This window comes from Schistocerca cancellata, chromosome 9 (assembly GCF_023864275.1).
Source record: "Schistocerca cancellata isolate TAMUIC-IGC-003103 chromosome 9, iqSchCanc2.1, whole genome shotgun sequence".
Classification (NCBI taxonomy): domain Eukaryota; kingdom Metazoa; phylum Arthropoda; class Insecta; order Orthoptera; family Acrididae; genus Schistocerca; species Schistocerca cancellata.
In genome coordinates, this window is record NC_064634.1 from 521936605 (window position 1) to 521955086 (window position 18482).

The following is an 18482-nucleotide window of genomic DNA, read 5'->3' on the forward strand; positions in this document are numbered from 1 at the left end:
CACCTGCCAGGCCTCTTTTCATAATAACTTTCAGGTGTCGACAAAGATGCTTCCACAAGCATTTTAAAGTACTGTATTAAACGTAAGATACGAAATTACGGTAATGAACTCGGTTTGAGTAAGAATGCGCGAAGGAAGAGTGCTAGGAACTCGTTGAAAATGACAAAACACTACCAATCGACAGATGTGTTCTTGAAATGCGCCAGAGCCTACTGTTACGCAGCAGTGCTAAATTCCGAAAAGTAACTAAATAAATAAATAAATAAAAAAAAACCAACCGTTCTCGTGCCATCACCCAAGTTAAGCAACAACGTTAGTATTCGGATCGGCGACTGCCTGGGACCTCTGGCTGTCTTCATATTTTGCTTTCTTGTCGCCAGCCCTGCCAGCCGTCTCTTCACGCTACCTTTCCGATGCGACAAAGATGTTTCCACAATGACTTAAATCTGTTGTAATAAACAAAAGATACGATATTAGGGAACTCAGTTTGAAGAAGCGTGTGCCAAGGAAGATTTCCAAAGTGTCTCTGGAAATAACAAAACAGTATTAAGCGGCAGAAATGTTCCGAAATACGTCCGGGCTTATTGTTTTGTAGCAGTGTACACGTGCAAATTTGTAAACAAAAATTCTGTGTCTTCTGTCCTTGGTTTCGCACCTTTCCATGGCACGGCACAGCGCTGCTCTAGTAGCTCCGAACGGCCGCCCACGGCGTCTCGGACACGCCGGTCAGGCCCGCGCCCGTCTCGCAGATGTTTCTCGTGCTTGTGCTGTCATATGGGCCGCGACCCGAGCGGCAGCGAGCGGCAGTCGAGCAAAGTCGGGACAAGTCGGGACGGGAGGGGGGACAGGCGCGAATGCAAATGCACCGCGCAAATTACGCATAAATCTGGAAGCGCGGCGTGTGTCAGGCAGGTGAGAAAGCTTCCGTCGGTCCAGCAGGACACTGCAACACCCCGCGCAGTGCCCCCGCCGCCCGGCCGCGCGCAAGCCCTGCGCCGGATAACAGGAACAAGGCGCGTCGCCAGTGGGTGTCGGAGGCCGCACGCACCAAACGAATGACAGGCGGTGCATCGAGCAGCTGTGTTGTGCGTCTCACCTACGTTCGGCAGTCGCCTATGAGACGCCGAGGCGAGCGCGCACTCCGCGCCACCTTCGAGGTGGAAAGACGCGCTTTGCGTCAAATGTGCCACGGAAAGCGGCGATTGCGTGTGTTGGGAGAAGAGGCGAATGCTTCCTCCGTGGTGCGGCTACAGTATAAGGACGCCAACGGCCATACCATGTTGACTACACCGGTTCTCGTCCGATCACCGAAGTTAAGCAACATCGGGCGCGGTTAGTACTTGGATGGGTGACCGCCTGGGAACACCGCGTGCTGTTGGCTCTTTCTCATTTTTTCATTTTTACGTCGCTACACCTGCCAGGCCTCTTTTCATAATAACTTTCAGGTGTCGACAAAGATGCTTCCACAAGCATTTTAAAGTACTGTATTAAACGTAAGATACGAAATTACGGTAATGAACTCGGTTTGAGTAAGAATGCGCGAAGGAAGAGTGCTAGGAACTCGTTGAAAATGACAAAACACTACCAATCGACAGATGTGTTCTTGAAATGCGCCAGAGCCTACTGTTACGCAGCAGTGCTAAATTCCGAAAAGTAACTAAATAAATAAATAAATAAAAAAAAACCAACCGTTCTCGTGCCATCACCCAAGTTAAGCAACAACGTTAGTATTCGGATCGGCGACTGCCTGGGACCTCTGGCTGTCTTCATATTTTGCTTTCTTGTCGCCAGCCCTGCCAGCCGTCTCTTCACGCTACCTTTCCGATGCGACAAAGATGTTTCCACAATGACTTAAATCTGTTGTAATAAACAAAAGATACGATATTAGGGAACTCAGTTTGAAGAAGCGTGTGCCAAGGAAGATTTCCAAAGTGTCTCTGGAAATAACAAAACAGTATTAAGCGGCAGAAATGTTCCGAAATACGTCCGGGCTTATTGTTTTGTAGCAGTGTACACGTGCAAATTTGTAAACAAAAATTCTGTGTCTTCTGTCCTTGGTTTCGCACCTTTCCATGGCACGGCACAGCGCTGCTCTAGTAGCTCCGAACGGCCGCCCACGGCGTCTCGGACACGCCGGTCAGGCCCGCGCCCGTCTCGCAGATGTTTCTCGTGCTTGTGCTGTCATATGGGCCGCGACCCGAGCGGCAGCGAGCGGCAGTCGAGCAAAGTCGGGACAAGTCGGGACGGGAGGGGGGACAGGCGCGAATGCAAATGCACCGCGCAAATTACGCATAAATCTGGAAGCGCGGCGTGTGTCAGGCAGGTGAGAAAGCTTCCGTCGGTCCAGCAGGACACTGCAACACCCCGCGCAGTGCCCCCGCCGCCCGGCCGCGCGCAAGCCCCGCGCCGGATAACAGGAACAAGGCGCGTCGCCAGTGGGTGTCGGAGGCCGCACGCACCAAACGAATGACAGGCGGTGCATCGAGCAGCTGTGTTGTGCGTCTCACCTACGTTCGGCAGTCGCCTATGAGACGCCGAGGCGAGCGCGCACTCCGCGCCACCTTCGAGGTGGAAAGACGCGCTTTGCGTCAAATGTGCCACGGAAAGCGGCGATTGCGTGTGTTGGGAGAAGAGGCGAATGCTTCCTCCGTGGTGCGGCTACAGTATAAGGACGCCAACGGCCATACCATGTTGACTACACCGGTTCTCGTCCGATCACCGAAGTTAAGCAACATCGGGCGCGGTTAGTACTTGGATGGGTGACCGCCTGGGAACACCGCGTGCTGTTGGCTCTTTCTCATTTTTTCATTTTTACGTCGCTACACCTGCCAGGCCTCTTTTCATAATAACTTTCAGGTGTCGACAAAGATGCTTCCACAAGCATTTTAAAGTACTGTATTAAACGTAAGATACGAAATTACGGTAATGAACTCGGTTTGAGTAAGAATGCGCGAAGGAAGAGTGCTAGGAACTCGTTGAAAATGACAAAACACTACCAATCGACAGATGTGTTCTTGAAATGCGCCAGAGCCTACTGTTACGCAGCAGTGCTAAATTCCGAAAAGTAACTAAATAAATAAATAAATAAAAAAAAACCAACCGTTCTCGTGCCATCACCCAAGTTAAGCAACAACGTTAGTATTCGGATCGGCGACTGCCTGGGACCTCTGGCTGTCTTCATATTTTGCTTTCTTGTCGCCAGCCCTGCCAGCCGTCTCTTCACGCTACCTTTCCGATGCGACAAAGATGTTTCCACAATGACTTAAATCTGTTGTAATAAACAAAAGATACGATATTAGGGAACTCAGTTTGAAGAAGCGTGTGCCAAGGAAGATTTCCAAAGTGTCTCTGGAAATAACAAAACAGTATTAAGCGGCAGAAATGTTCCGAAATACGTCCGGGCTTATTGTTTTGTAGCAGTGTACACGTGCAAATTTGTAAACAAAAATTCTGTGTCTTCTGTCCTTGGTTTCGCACCTTTCCATGGCACGGCACAGCGCTGCTCTAGTAGCTCCGAACGGCCGCCCACGGCGTCTCGGACACGCCGGTCAGGCCCGCGCCCGTCTCGCAGATGTTTCTCGTGCTTGTGCTGTCATATGGGCCGCGACCCGAGCGGCAGCGAGCGGCAGTCGAGCAAAGTCGGGACAAGTCGGGACGGGAGGGGGGACAGGCGCGAATGCAAATGCACCGCGCAAATTACGCATAAATCTGGAAGCGCGGCGTGTGTCAGGCAGGTGAGAAAGCTTCCGTCGGTCCAGCAGGACACTGCAACACCCCGCGCAGTGCCCCCGCCGCCCGGCCGCGCGCAAGCCCTGCGCCGGATAACAGGAACAAGGCGCGTCGCCAGTGGGTGTCGGAGGCCGCACGCACCAAACGAATGACAGGCGGTGCATCGAGCAGCTGTGTTGTGCGTCTCACCTACGTTCGGCAGTCGCCTATGAGACGCCGAGGCGAGCGCGCACTCCGCGCCACCTTCGAGGTGGAAAGACGCGCTTTGCGTCAAATGTGCCACGGAAAGCGGCGATTGCGTGTGTTGGGAGAAGAGGCGAATGCTTCCTCCGTGGTGCGGCTACAGCATAAGGACGCCAACGGCCATACCATGTTGACTACACCGGTTCTCGTCCGATCACCGAAGTTAAGCAACATCGGGCGCGGTTAGTACTTGGATGGGTGACCGCCTGGGAACACCGCGTGCTGTTGGCTCTTTCTCATTTTTTCATTTTTACGTCGCTACACCTGCCAGGCCTCTTTTCATAATAACTTTCAGGTGTCGACAAAGATGCTTCCACAAGCATTTTAAAGTACTGTATTAAACGTAAGATACGAAATTACGGTAATGAACTCGGTTTGAGTAAGAATGCGCGAAGGAAGAGTGCTAGGAACTCGTTGAAAATGACAAAACACTACCAATCGACAGATGTGTTCTTGAAATGCGCCAGAGCCTACTGTTACGCAGCAGTGCTAAATTCCGAAAAGTAACTAAATAAATAAATAAATAAAAAAAAACCAACCGTTCTCGTGCCATCACCCAAGTTAAGCAACAACGTTAGTATTCGGATCGGCGACTGCCTGGGACCTCTGGCTGTCTTCATATTTTGCTTTCTTGTCGCCAGCCCTGCCAGCCGTCTCTTCACGCTACCTTTCCGATGCGACAAAGATGTTTCCACAATGACTTAAATCTGTTGTAATAAACAAAAGATACGATATTAGGGAACTCAGTTTGAAGAAGCGTGTGCCAAGGAAGATTTCCAAAGTGTCTCTGGAAATAACAAAACAGTATTAAGCGGCAGAAATGTTCCGAAATACGTCCGGGCTTATTGTTTTGTAGCAGTGTACACGTGCAAATTTGTAAACAAAAATTCTGTGTCTTCTGTCCTTGGTTTCGCACCTTTCCATGGCACGGCACAGCGCTGCTCTAGTAGCTCCGAACGGCCGCCCACGGCGTCTCGGACACGCCGGTCAGGCCCGCGCCCGTCTCGCAGATGTTTCTCGTGCTTGTGCTGTCATATGGGCCGCGACCCGAGCGGCAGCGAGCGGCAGTCGAGCAAAGTCGGGACAAGTCGGGACGGGAGGGGGGACAGGCGCGAATGCAAATGCACCGCGCAAATTACGCATAAATCTGGAAGCGCGGCGTGTGTCAGGCAGGTGAGAAAGCTTCCGTCGGTCCAGCAGGACACTGCAACACCCCGCGCAGTGCCCCCGCCGCCCGGCCGCGCGCAAGCCCTGCGCCGGATAACAGGAACAAGGCGCGTCGCCAGTGGGTGTCGGAGGCCGCACGCACCAAACGAATGACAGGCGGTGCATCGAGCAGCTGTGTTGTGCGTCTCACCTACGTTCGGCAGTCGCCTATGAGACGCCGAGGCGAGCGCGCACTCCGCGCCACCTTCGAGGTGGAAAGACGCGCTTTGCGTCAAATGTGCCACGGAAAGCGGCGATTGCGTGTGTTGGGAGAAGAGGCGAATGCTTCCTCCGTGGTGCGGCTACAGCATAAGGACGCCAACGGCCATACCATGTTGACTACACCGGTTCTCGTCCGATCACCGAAGTTAAGCAACATCGGGCGCGGTTAGTACTTGGATGGGTGACCGCCTGGGAACACCGCGTGCTGTTGGCTCTTTCTCATTTTTTCATTTTTACGTCGCTACACCTGCCAGGCCTCTTTTCATAATAACTTTCAGGTGTCGACAAAGATGCTTCCACAAGCATTTTAAAGTACTGTATTAAACGTAAGATACGAAATTACGGTAATGAACTCGGTTTGAGTAAGAATGCGCGAAGGAAGAGTGCTAGGAACTCGTTGAAAATGACAAAACACTACCAATCGACAGATGTGTTCTTGAAATGCGCCAGAGCCTACTGTTACGCAGCAGTGCTAAATTCCGAAAAGTAACTAAATAAATAAATAAATAAAAAAAAACCAACCGTTCTCGTGCCATCACCCAAGTTAAGCAACAACGTTAGTATTCGGATCGGCGACTGCCTGGGACCTCTGGCTGTCTTCATATTTTGCTTTCTTGTCGCCAGCCCTGCCAGCCGTCTCTTCACGCTACCTTTCCGATGCGACAAAGATGTTTCCACAATGACTTAAATCTGTTGTAATAAACAAAAGATACGATATTAGGGAACTCAGTTTGAAGAAGCGTGTGCCAAGGAAGATTTCCAAAGTGTCTCTGGAAATAACAAAACAGTATTAAGCGGCAGAAATGTTCCGAAATACGTCCGGGCTTATTGTTTTGTAGCAGTGTACACGTGCAAATTTGTAAACAAAAATTCTGTGTCTTCTGTCCTTGGTTTCGCACCTTTCCATGGCACGGCACAGCGCTGCTCTAGTAGCTCCGAACGGCCGCCCACGGCGTCTCGGACACGCCGGTCAGGCCCGCGCCCGTCTCGCAGATGTTTCTCGTGCTTGTGCTGTCATATGGGCCGCGACCCGAGCGGCAGCGAGCGGCAGTCGAGCAAAGTCGGGACAAGTCGGGACGGGAGGGGGGACAGGCGCGAATGCAAATGCACCGCGCAAATTACGCATAAATCTGGAAGCGCGGCGTGTGTCAGGCAGGTGAGAAAGCTTCCGTCGGTCCAGCAGGACACTGCAACACCCCGCGCAGTGCCCCCGCCGCCCGGCCGCGCGCAAGCCCTGCGCCGGATAACAGGAACAAGGCGCGTCGCCAGTGGGTGTCGGAGGCCGCACGCACCAAACGAATGACAGGCGGTGCATCGAGCAGCTGTGTTGTGCGTCTCACCTACGTTCGGCAGTCGCCTATGAGACGCCGAGGCGAGCGCGCACTCCGCGCCACCTTCGAGGTGGAAAGACGCGCTTTGCGTCAAATGTGCCACGGAAAGCGGCGATTGCGTGTGTTGGGAGAAGAGGCGAATGCTTCCTCCGTGGTGCGGCTACAGTATAAGGACGCCAACGGCCATACCATGTTGACTACACCGGTTCTCGTCCGATCACCGAAGTTAAGCAACATCGGGCGCGGTTAGTACTTGGATGGGTGACCGCCTGGCAACACCTCGGTGCCGAGCGAGCAGTGTTTACCTTGTGCGACTTGGCCGGCGGCGCCTCGCGTGTCGTCTGCTTACTTTGCCACGTGGCTTTCTTTCTACTGAACTGTAAGTAATGGATATTCTTTACGATGATAGCGAAGAGCGACAGAACAATGTTCAGTGCGAATTTGATCGTTCCGTTGAGAAACCTTCGGCTTTTGAAATTCATCGTTGGTTAATTGAGAATTTGTTGTTGTCTACTAATGACGTACTCGGTATTCAGTTCGATACGTTCTTAAATTCTGTGTTCTTAAAACTGAAATCTTCCGATCTGTGTGATGCTGTAGTTTCTGTTAATGACGCTGTTCGCAAATTTAGACACCTTAACGGAAATATTAGTAATGTCACTGTGTCTCACGCCAGTTTCGGTCTTCGACATATACGGATATTTAACCTTCCGTTTGAAATTCGTAATGACACCATTTCTCGTCACTTGCGGCCATATGGCACTGTTTTATCTGTCGTGAAAGAGAAATGGTCGTCTGCGTATATATTTCAAGTAGAGAACGGTGTGCGCAGTGTTAAGATGGTGGTTAGGCAGCATATTCCGTCTTTTATTTTGGTAAATGGTCACCGTGCGTTTGTCACGTACAGTGGCCAGCCACAAACTTGCTCCTTTTGTAATGGTGTTGGACATTATAGGCAGGATTGTCCGAAGCGAAAACGGCCTGTTCAGCTACCACTTGAGGCCGATTTGCAAGGAGTTAGTTTTGCTTCCGTCGCCGCAACGGTCTTGGGTTCCGCCCCCCCCCCCCCCCCCCCCCCGCGCCCGCGCGGCGTGCGGCAGATGTTAATCTTGCTGCCGCCGCGGAAGCGATGGATGTGTCTGCTGATCATACTGTCTCTGCTGTTGCGACTACCGGCCAGGAATCTTTGTCCACGGTTTCGGAAAACGTGCCTGTTGTTGTTCAACCGGTTGTGGGTGCTGTTGTGTCGGAGACAGTCTCTGACTCCGTGCCGCAGTCGGTAACCGATGTTGTTTCGCGCCCTAATTCGAACTCTGTTGCACCTACTGTGTCGCAGGCGGAGCCCTCTCCTTCTGTGCCTGCACCCGTCGTTGCACCCTCTGACGTTTCTGAGCCTCTTCCTGTTGCGGAATCGCGCGATGTTTTTGTGGAACCAAAACCGCAGCGGGATGAGGCTCGTTCTCGAAGTTCCAGTAGGCAACGCTTCCGCAGTGCAAGTAGCTCCCCTTCCTACGACAGGGGTTTATCGCGAGGTGACCGTAGTCCGTCCCCAGTAGGGCGCCCCCACGCCTCTTCTTGGGCGTCGCAACGCCGCGCCGCGCGGCGCGACCTCGATGTGGAGCTACGGCCGCCTCAGGCTGCCGGCTCCGGGCGTCAGCCGCCGCGCAAACAACAACAACAGCAGCAGCGTGCCTTCTCTCGACACGCACAGTCAGCTGATCTGAGTGTTGCAGCGCAGCAGCGTGACGTAGCTGTTCGCCATCTGCGGACTGTGTTAAGTCAACCCACTTCTGTAGATGTGCCTGTTTTAGCGCCAGACACAGTTTCGGCTGTGACTGCAGCATCTCTGTCGACTAAACGGAAGGCTGAGGATGTACACCGTCGTCGCGCTGGTCCTTCTATTCACGACCGCGTGCCGGTGCCTTCTTCCGACGTGGAGATGTCCGTTAAGGATTCTGTGTCGGTCGCTTCTGGCGTGACGGCTACTGCTACCCTGCCGCCCCTCTCCCCCTTCGAGCCTTCGGAGTGGGCGCAGGATGTTGTGGGGGGTGGGGAGACGTAGTGTGTGTCCTGTGTGCCCCCTCCTCTGTCGCGCACCTGCACATCCCGTGTTTTATGTGTGTTTTACTTTTGTGTGTGTCTTTTAATTGTGTGAGTCTATGACTTACGATTTTAGCCAGTGGAATGTTGTCACCATTAATCTTAACAAGTTGAGTCACCCGTGTAAGATACTGGCTTTTAAGGACTTTTTACGTGATCACCACTGCCATGTTGTGTTTTTACAAGAGGTGACGCGTGATGCCCTTGTCTTTTTACACGATTTTAGTGACTTTACTGTTATTGACAATGTATTACCGGATCACAGTACAGGAACTGCCATTTTAGTACGTTCTGACCTCGCTATTTCAAATGTTGCTATTTTACCTAATGGTCGTGCCGTTAGTTGCACTATACTGGGCGTTGTATTTGTTAACGTCTATGCTCCGTCTGGGAACGATAAGCCGGCGAGGGCTGTTTTTTATGGGCAGGAATTGTGTGCGCTGTTACACCGGAATGTGGATGCTTTAGTTGTAGGCGGCGATTTTAATTGCGTTTTAGATGTTGTCGATCAGGTGCCTCGTCCTAACATTTGTCTCGAGCTCGGCGACTTGATTCGCAGTTTTCAGCTCGTTGATACGTGGCGTGTTTTAAACCCTGATGTTACGCATTTTTATCCCACGGGGCACAGCCGCCTGGACAGAATTTACGTTTCTGCCCCGCTTTCTGCCCGTATTTGCCGCACGGAAATGTTTCCCGTGCTGTTTTCTGATCATTCCGGTTACCTTTGTCAGCTTTTATTGCCTAGATTTTGTGTTCCCAGACGAAAGAATTTGTGGAAATTTAATTGTGCATTATTGAATGACGACCATTTTGTGACGTGTTTTACCAATCTGTGGCAGAAATTGCTCGGGACTAAGCGAGGTGACTGTAGTGTGCTGGAGTGGTGGGTCGGGGAGGCCAAGCCGGTGATCAGGCGGTTTTTGATGGATTTTAGCCGCGAGGCGGCTCGTTGGCGTCGCGCTACCGCCCGCTTCCATCAGGCGTGTTTGCAAGACCTCGCGCTGCGCGTGACGTCACAGCCTGCCTTGCTGCCCGCTTTTAAGGAATTCCAGCGTAAGCTTCTCGCTGATTTGCGTGCTGTTAGTGACGGTGTCGTCGTCCGCAGCCAGCCTGCGGGGGTTGTGGATGGCGAACCTTTGTCGCTTTATCATCTGAACAGGGAACGAAGGCGGCGCGCCCGTCTGCACATCGGTACCTGGAAACAGTGCGACGGTAGACGGACTACTGTCCAGTCCGACATTGAGCGGGATGTTTTTACTCATTTTAGTTCCCTTTTCCGTGCGCTGGATGTTGATTGTAATGCGTTGCGGGATTTTTTACAAGTCATACCTCATGTTTTAACTCGTACGGATAGGATGCATTTAAATGCTGCTTATGTACCTGACGACCTGTACGATGCTATCCGACGAAGCCCTAAAAGTAAATCGCCTGGTCCCGACGGCATTCCTGCTGAATTTTATCTGAAATTTTATGATCTTTTTCGTGATGTTTTTGTGGCTCTTTTAAATGAAATTCGGGATGGTGCTGTTATCCCTGCTGCGTTTGAGGAGGGGGTAGTGACATTGGTTCCCAAATCGACTGCGACGCCCTGCATTGACGCTGTTCGGCCGATCACTTTACTGAACGCCGACTTTAAGATTGTGACGCGCTGCGTGGCTCAACGCCTTAAAGTTGTTTTACCGTCGGTCCTCAGTGATAGTCAATCATGTGCGGTGCAGGGCGAAACATTTTTGATGCCGTCCTCGCCTATCGCGACTGTATCGGTTTTGTTAAAAGTGCGAGACTGCCGACAGCTGCCATCTTCTTAATTGATTTCAAAAATGCTTTCGACCGCATTAGCCATGTGTACCTCCGCCAGGTTCTTGTGCGGATGGGCTTCGGTTTTAAGTTTACGACTGTGGTAAAGCATCTTTTACAGAATGCGACGTCACGTGTTAGTGTCAATGGCCACTTGACGCCGGCTTTCTGTGTTGGGCGCTCGGTGCGGCAGGGGTGTCCCCTTTCAATGGCCCTTTTTTCTGTAGCTTTAGATCCGTTGCTGCGAATTATCGGCCGCGACTGCCGCGGCATTCAGATAGGGACGCACCGTCTCATTTGCAAGGCGTACGCCGACGATCTTGGCGTTTTTCTTGGACATTCTGATGACGTTGACACTCTATATGGCGCACTGCAACGCTTTGAAAAAGCCACAGGTGCCATTGTCAACCCTGCTAAGACTGTTTGTTTGCCTCTTACACCCCGCGCACGGTCCATACAGCGGAGCTGGTTTTGTGTCCGCGAACAGCACAAAGTCCTGGGCGTGCTTTTTTCTTCTCATCCACAACGGATGGAAGCGCTCAATTGGCGGTCCACGCTGCATAAGGTGCGCGCCGTTGCCAAGATCTATGCGGCTCGCACGTTGGCGCTTCGTGACAAGGTGGCCTTGATCAGTACTAACATTCTGGCCAGGGTGTGGTACCTCGCGCAGGTCCTTCCACTGCCTCGGCAGTTGGAACGTGCCCTCAAGCAGGCGGTGTATTGGTTTTTATGGCGAGGTGACATTTTTAAAGTCTCGTATGCCACCTGTACCCTCAGCCCGACGGATGGTGGTTTGGGTCTGGTCGATCTTCGCGCGAAGTGCTCTGCTCTCCTTTGGAAACGGACCACCGTTGTTATGGAGAGGGCCCCGAACGGTACCACTGCGGCGGTCTTTAGTCTATCAGTGGAGGCGCCGGTGAATGTCTCGCACATTCCCTTTTTTCTTAATTATGTGCGTCGCTACTATATGGACAACAGCTACCTCGCGCTCTGTGACGTTCCCAGCCTTCGAGTCTGCGACGTCGTTTCTGCTTTTCGTGGATCACCTGTGCGTTGTAAGTGGGAGTATCGGCTGCCGTGGTATAATTGGGTCACGGTATGGAAAAATCTTGCCAGCCATGTTCTTCCTCCCTCTGTACACGCCGTGTGGTACAAGGTTGTGCATCGTACCTTCCCTACGAATGCGAAGCTCCATTCCATCAACCTCATCTCGTCTGGAGCTTGCGAATTGTGTGATGCGGAAGATACACTTGAACACCGTTTCGTGTGTGGACATTTTTGCAGTGTTTGGGATGCCGCCAGAGATATGATTCGCCTAATCAATCGAGTGGATACGCGTTCAGTCTTGCCGACCGACGCTTTAATTCCTCAATGCGTCGCCTACCCGAATACTAAGAAGAATGCTACGGTGTGGCTCCTGGGTCATACCGTTTTTCCGATGTTTCACCTGAAATTGACTAATGAATTGGACTTTCTCACCTATTTATTGACTCAGCATGAACAAACTGATGCTTTGCCTGGCTATCGTGCTACTTTTGCAAATTTTTTGAAGGTTGCACTTGCTCATGCCTTTTCCCGGATGTCGGTGGATGCTTAACATGTTTATGACGGTTTGGTATACTATTCTATTTTGACCGCTCAAGCTGTGTTTTTCAAGGAACGAACATTTATGGAAATACGTGTACTCAGAGGAACTCTTTTTTTTCTTATTTGTGTATTTTTTTTATTTCCGGTACAGTTTACCTTTTTCTTGTTTCTGATTTTTTATGCTGTGGTCATCGGCACTTTTATTTAAGAGCACTGGTTTTCTCCTGTAGGTCTCCCATGTGGCGGCAGTGATATTTTCAATTTTTCACTAGCGTTACCACGCAGTGACTTTCATTTTCTTTGTTTTTTCCTTTTCGTTTCACTTGTCCACCTGATGGACTTTACCCCTCAGTTTTACTGGTGTGGAACTTTCCCGGTAATAGTGCCACTAAGGACGTGGTTTTTTTCTACTGGATTTAAAAAAAAAAAGGTGCTGTTGGCCCCCTTCCTTTTTTTTTTTTTTTTTGTTATGTCGCCAGCCCAATTTTCAAACTACCTTTCTGTTGTGACAAAGATGCTTCCTTAAGCCTTTTAAACTACTGTAATGGTACGAAAATGTAGTAATTAACTCAGTTTGAGGGTGAATGTGCTAACCAAGTTTGCCAAGAAGACTTTGAAAACGACAAAACAGTACGAATCGGCAGGTGATTTCTGAAATACGTCACCGCCTATTGTTGTGTAGGAGTGTAGAGTTCCAAATTTGATTTGTACCCACGAATTTATTCCTTAGTCGTCTCGTCTCGTCTCGTCTCGTCTCGTCCCGCAGACGTTTGTCGTGCTTGCGCTGTCATATGGACCACGACCCGAGCGGCAGCGAGCGGCAGTCGAGCAAAGTCGGGACAAGTCGGGACGGGGACAGGGACAGGGATAGGAATGGTGCGAATGCACAGCAAACTACGCAGACACCTGGTGTGAGGCGAGGCGAGGCGAGGAAGCCCACATCGCTACCAGTGGCGCCCTCCAGCACGACACTGCCACACCCCGCAGAGGCCCTCCGCTGAACACCAGGGACAAGATGCGTCCTCCGCTAGTGTCGAAGGCTGCACGCGCCCAGCAAATGACAGGGGGTGCAACGAGCAGCAGTGCGTCTCACACACGCGGCGGTGCGCCCGCCAATTCGGCCGTCACTCTGCTGGGACGCCGGGCGCGCCTCCCCGCGCCGTCCTCGAGGAACTGGCGGTTGCGGAAGGAAGCGCTTTCGTCAAATGCGGCCGAAAACTAACATTTTGTGTGTTGGGAGAAAAGCCGAACGCGAATTCTGCCGTGCTCCTACATTAGATGAGCGCCAACGGCCATACCATGATGAATACACCGGTTCTCGTCCGATCACCGAAGTTAAGCATCATCGGGCCCAGCTAGTACTTGGATGGGTGACCGCCTGGGAAACCCGGGTGCTGTTGGCTCCCTTCCTTTTTTTTTTATGTCGCCAGCCCAATTTTCAAACTACCTTTCTGTTGTGAGAAAGATGCTTCCTTAAGCCTTTTAAACTACTGTAATGGTACGAAAATGCAGTAATTAACTCAGTTTGAGGGAGAATGTGCTAACCAAGTTTGCCAAGAAGACTTTGAAAACGACAAAACAGTACGAATCGGCAGGTGATTTCTGAAATACGTCACCGCCTATTGTTGTGTAGGAGTGTAGAGTTCCAAATTTGATTTGTAACCACGAATTTATTCCTTAGTCGTCTCGTCTCGTCTCGTCTCGTCTCGTCCCGCAGACGTTTGTCGTGCTTGCGCTGTCATATGGACCACGACCCGAGCGGCAGCGAGCGGCAGTCGAGCAAAGTCGGGACAAGTCGGGACGGGGACAGGGACAGGGATAGGAATGGTGCGAATGCACTGCAAACTACGCAGACACCTGGTGTGAGGCGAGGCGAGGCGAGGCGAGGAAGCCCACATCGCTACCAGTGGCGCCCTCCAGCACGACACTGCCACACCCCGCACAGGCCCTCCGCTGAACACCAGGGACAAGATGCGTCCTCCGCTAGTGTCGAAGGCTGCACGCGCCCAGCAAATGACAGGGGGTGCAACGAGCAGCAGTGCGTCTCACACACGCGGCGGTGCGCCCGCCAATTCGGCCGTCGCTCTGCTGGGACGCCGGGCGCGCCTCCCCGCGCCGTCCTCGAGGAACTGGCGGTTGCGGAAGGAAGCGCTTTCGTCAAATGCGGCCGAAAACTAACATTTTGTGTGTTGGGAGAAAAGCCGAACGCGAATTCTGCCGTGCTCCTACATTAGATGAGCGCCAACGGCCATACCATGATGAATACACCGGTTCTCGTCCGATCACCGAAGTTTAGCATCATCGGGCCCAGCTAGTACTTGGATGGGTGACCGCCTGGGAAACCCGGGTGCTGTTGGCTCCCTTCCTTTTTTTTTTATGTCGCCAGCCCAATTTTCAACCTCCCTTTCTGTTGTGAGAAAGATGCTTCCTTAAGCCTTTTAAACTACTGTAATGGTACGAAAATGCAGTAATTAACTCAGTTTGAGGGAGAATGTGCTAACCAAGTTTGCCAAGAAAACTTTGAAAACGACAAAACAGTACGAATCGGCAGGTGATTTCTGAAATACGTCACCGCCTATTGATGTGTAGGAGTGTAGAGTTCCAAATTTGATTTGTAACCACGAATTTATTCCTTAGTCGTCTCGTCTCGTCTCGTCTCGTCTCGTCCCGCAGACGTTTGTCGTGCTTGCGCTGTCATATGGACCACGACCCGAGCGGCAGCGAGCGGCAGTCGAGCAAAGTCGGGACAAGTCGGGACGGGGACAGGGACAGGGATAGGAATGGTGCGAATGCACTGCAAACTACGCAGACACCTGGTGTGAGGCGAGGCGAGGCGAGGCGAGGAAGCCCACATCGCTACCAGTGGCGCCCTCCAGCACGACACTGCCACACCCCGCACAGGCCCTCCGCTGAACACCAGGGACAAGATGCGTCCTCCGCTAGTGTCGAAGGCTGCACGCGCCCAGCAAATGACAGGGGGTGCAACGAGCAGCAGTGCGTCTCACACACGCGGCGGTGCGCCCGCCAATTCGGCCGTCGCTCTGCTGGGACGCCGGGCGCGCCTCCCCGCGCCGTCCTCGAGGAACTGGCGGTTGCGGAAGGAAGCGCTTTCGTCAAATGCGGCCGAAAACTAACATTTTGTGTGTTGGGAGAAAAGCCGAACGCGAATTCTGCCGTGCTCCTACATTAGATGAGCGCCAACGGCCATACCATGATGAATACACCGGTTCTCGTCCGATCACCGGAGTTAAGCATCATCGGGCCCGGCTAGTACTTGGATGGGTGACCGCCTGGGAAACCCAGGTGCTGTTGGCTCCCTTCCTTTTTTTTTATGTCGCCAGCCCAATTTTCAAACTACCTTTCTGTTGTGACAAAGATGCTTCCTTAAGCCTTTTAAACTACTGTAATGGTACGAAAATGCAGTAATTAACTCAGTTTGAGGGAGAATGTGCTAACCAAGTTTGCCAAGAAGACTTTGAAAACGACAAAACAGTACGAATCGGCAGGTGATTTCTGAAATACGTCACCGCCTATTGTTGTGTAGGAGTGTAGAGTTCCAAATTTGATTTGTAACCACGAATTTATTCCTTAGTCGTCTCGTCTCGTCTCGTCTCGTCTCGTCCCGCAGACGTTTGTCGTGCTTGCGCTGTCATATGGACCACGACCCGAGCGGCAGCGAGCGGCAGTCGAGCAAAGTCGGGACAAGTCGGGACGGGGACAGGGACAGGGATAGGAATGGTGCGAATGCACTGCAAACTACGCAGACACCTGGTGTGAGGCGAGGCGAGGCGAGGCGAGGAAGCCCACATCGCTACCAGTGGCGCCCTCCAGCACGACACTGCCACACCCCGCACAGGCCCTCCGCTGAACACCAGGGACAAGATGCGTCCTCCGCTAGTGTCGAAGGCTGCACGCGCCCAGCAAATGACAGGGGGTGCAACGAGCAGCAGTGCGTCTCACACACGCGGCGGTGCGCCCGCCAATTCGGCCGTCGCTCTGCTGGGACGCCGGGCGCGCCTCCCCGCGCCGTCCTCGAGGAACTGGCGGTTGCGGAAGGAAGCGCTTTCGTCAAATGCGGCCGAAAACTAACATTTTGTGTGTTGGGAGAAAAGCCGAACGCGAATTCTGCCGTGCTCCTACATTAGATGAGCGCCAACGGCCATACCATGATGAATACACCGGTTCTCGTCCGATCACCGAAGTTTAGCATCATCGGGCCCAGCTAGTACTTGGATGGGTGACCGCCTGGGAAACCCGGGTGCTGTTGGCTCCCTTCCTTTTTTTTTTATGTCGCCAGCCCAATTTTCAACCTCCCTTTCTGTTGTGAGAAAGATGCTTCCTTAAGCCTTTTAAACTACTGTAATGGTACGAAAATGCAGTAATTAACTCAGTTTGAGGGAGAATGTGCTAACCAAGTTTGCCAAGAAAACTTTGAAAACGACAAAACAGTACGAATCGGCAGGTGATTTCTGAAATACGTCACCGCCTATTGATGTGTAGGAGTGTAGAGTTCCAAATTTGATTTGTAACCACGAATTTATTCCTTAGTCGTCTCGTCTCGTCTCGTCTCGTCTCGTCCCGCAGACGTTTGTCGTGCTTGCGCTGTCATATGGACCACGACCCGAGCGGCAGCGAGCGGCAGTCGAGCAAAGTCGGGACAAGTCGGGACGGGGACAGGGACAGGGATAGGAATGGTGCGAATGCACTGCAAACTACGCAGACACCTGGTGTGAGGCGAGGCGAGGCGAGGCGAGGAAGCCCACATCGCTACCAGTGGCGCCCTCCAGCACGACACTGCCACACCCCGCACAGGCCCTCCGCTGAACACCAGGGACAAGATGCGTCCTCCGCTAGTGTCGAAGGCTGCACGCGCCCAGCAAATGACAGGGGGTGCAACGAGCAGCAGTGCGTCTCACACACGCGGCGGTGCGCCCGCCAATTCGGCCGTCGCTCTGCTGGGACGCCGGGCGCGCCTCCCCGCGCCGTCCTCGAGGAACTGGCGGTTGCGGAAGGAAGCGCTTTCGTCAAATGCGGCCGAAAACTAACATTTTGTGTGTTGGGAGAAAAGCCGAACGCGAATTCTGCCGTGCTCCTACATTAGATGAGCGCCAACGGCCATACCATGATGAATACACCGGTTCTCGTCCGATCACCGGAGTTAAGCATCATCGGGCCCGGCTAGTACTTGGATGGGTGACCGCCTGGGAAACCCAGGTGCTGTTGGCTCCCTTCCTTTTTTTTTATGTCGCCAGCCCAATTTTCAAACTACCTTTCTGTTGTGACAAAGATGCTTCCTTAAGCCTTTTAAACTACTGTAATGGTACGAAAATGCAGTAATTAACTCAGTTTGAGGGAGAATGTGCTAACCAAGTTTGCCAAGAAGACTTTGAAAACGACAAAACAGTACGAATCGGCAGGTGATTTCTGAAATACGTCACCGCCTATTGTTGTGTAGGAGTGTAGAGTTCCAAATTTGATTTGTAACCACGAATTTATTCCTTAGTCGTCTCGTCTCGTCTCGTCTCGTCTCGTCCCGCAGACGTTTGTCGTGCTTGCGCTGTCATATGGACCACGACCCGAGCGGCAGCGAGCGGCAGTCGAGCAAAGTCGGGACAAGTCGGGACGGGGACAGGGACAGGGATAGGAATGGTGCGAATGCACTGCAAACTACGCAGACACCTGGTGTGAGGCGAGGCGAGGCGAGGCGAGGAAGCCCACATCGCTACCAGTGGCGCCCTCCAGCACGACACTGCCACACCCCGCACAGGCCCTCCGCTGAACACCAGGGACAAGATGCGTCCTCCGCTAGTGTCGAAGGCTGCACGCGCCCAGCAAATGACAGGGGGTGCAACGAGCAGCAGTGCGTCTCACACACGCGGCGGTGCGCCCGCCAATTCGGCCGTCGCTCTGCTGGGACGCCGGGCGCGCCTCCCCGCGCCGTCCTCGAGGAACTGGCGGTTGCGGAAGGAAGCGCTTTCGTCAAATGCGGCCGAAAACTAACATTTTGTGTGTTGGGAGAAAAGCCGAACGCGAATTCTGCCGTGCTCCTACATTAGATGAGCGCCAACGGCCATACCATGATGAATACACCGGTTCTCGTCCGATCACCGAAGTTTAGCATCATCGGGCCCAGCTAGTACTTGGATGGGTGACCGCCTGGGAAACCCGGGTGCTGTTGGCTCCCTTCCTTTTTTTTTTATGTCGCCAGCCCAATTTTCAACCTCCCTTTCTGTTGTGAGAAAGATGCTTCCTTAAGCCTTTTAAACT

The 18482-nt window shown here is 52.6% G+C and overlaps 1 protein-coding gene, 10 non-coding genes and 1 pseudogene across 11 annotated transcripts in view; all 12 read left to right on the plus strand.

Annotated features, from left to right (window-relative positions):
• Positions 1-1262: 1262 nt before the first annotated feature.
• Positions 1263-1381, plus strand: LOC126102936 (5S ribosomal RNA). Its single transcript, XR_007523189.1, has one exon. It is a non-coding gene; the product is annotated as a 5S ribosomal RNA (ribosomal RNA).
• A 1292-nt stretch (positions 1382-2673) lies between these two features.
• Positions 2674-2792, plus strand: LOC126102938 (5S ribosomal RNA). Its single transcript, XR_007523191.1, has one exon. It is a non-coding gene; the product is annotated as a 5S ribosomal RNA (ribosomal RNA).
• Positions 2793-4084: 1292 nt separating this feature from the next.
• Positions 4085-4203, plus strand: LOC126102939 (5S ribosomal RNA). Its single transcript, XR_007523192.1, has one exon. It is a non-coding gene; the product is annotated as a 5S ribosomal RNA (ribosomal RNA).
• A 1292-nt stretch (positions 4204-5495) lies between these two features.
• Positions 5496-5614, plus strand: LOC126102941 (5S ribosomal RNA). The gene has a single exon (XR_007523193.1). It is a non-coding gene; the product is annotated as a 5S ribosomal RNA (ribosomal RNA).
• Positions 5615-6906: 1292 nt separating this feature from the next.
• Positions 6907-7024, plus strand: LOC126102139 (5S ribosomal RNA; annotated as a pseudogene).
• Positions 7025-10186: 3162 nt separating this feature from the next.
• LOC126101548 (proteoglycan 4-like) overlaps positions 10187-18482 on the plus strand; it is a 77947-nt gene continuing 69651 nt past the window's right edge. The window contains exon 1 of the mRNA XM_049912186.1: positions 10187-10250. Coding sequence (XP_049768143.1) covers positions 10187-10250 — 64 coding nt within the window. The remainder of the gene's footprint in view (positions 10251-18482) is intronic.
• Positions 13500-13618, plus strand: LOC126101722 (5S ribosomal RNA). Its single transcript, XR_007522446.1, has one exon. It is a non-coding gene; the product is annotated as a 5S ribosomal RNA (ribosomal RNA).
• On the plus strand, positions 14456-14574 carry LOC126102004 (5S ribosomal RNA). Its single transcript, XR_007522704.1, has one exon. It is a non-coding gene; the product is annotated as a 5S ribosomal RNA (ribosomal RNA).
• Positions 15412-15530, plus strand: LOC126102943 (5S ribosomal RNA). The gene has a single exon (XR_007523195.1). It is a non-coding gene; the product is annotated as a 5S ribosomal RNA (ribosomal RNA).
• Positions 16367-16485, plus strand: LOC126102005 (5S ribosomal RNA). Its single transcript, XR_007522705.1, has one exon. It is a non-coding gene; the product is annotated as a 5S ribosomal RNA (ribosomal RNA).
• LOC126102944 (5S ribosomal RNA) lies at positions 17323-17441 on the plus strand. Its single transcript, XR_007523196.1, has one exon. It is a non-coding gene; the product is annotated as a 5S ribosomal RNA (ribosomal RNA).
• On the plus strand, positions 18278-18396 carry LOC126102006 (5S ribosomal RNA). Its single transcript, XR_007522706.1, has one exon. It is a non-coding gene; the product is annotated as a 5S ribosomal RNA (ribosomal RNA).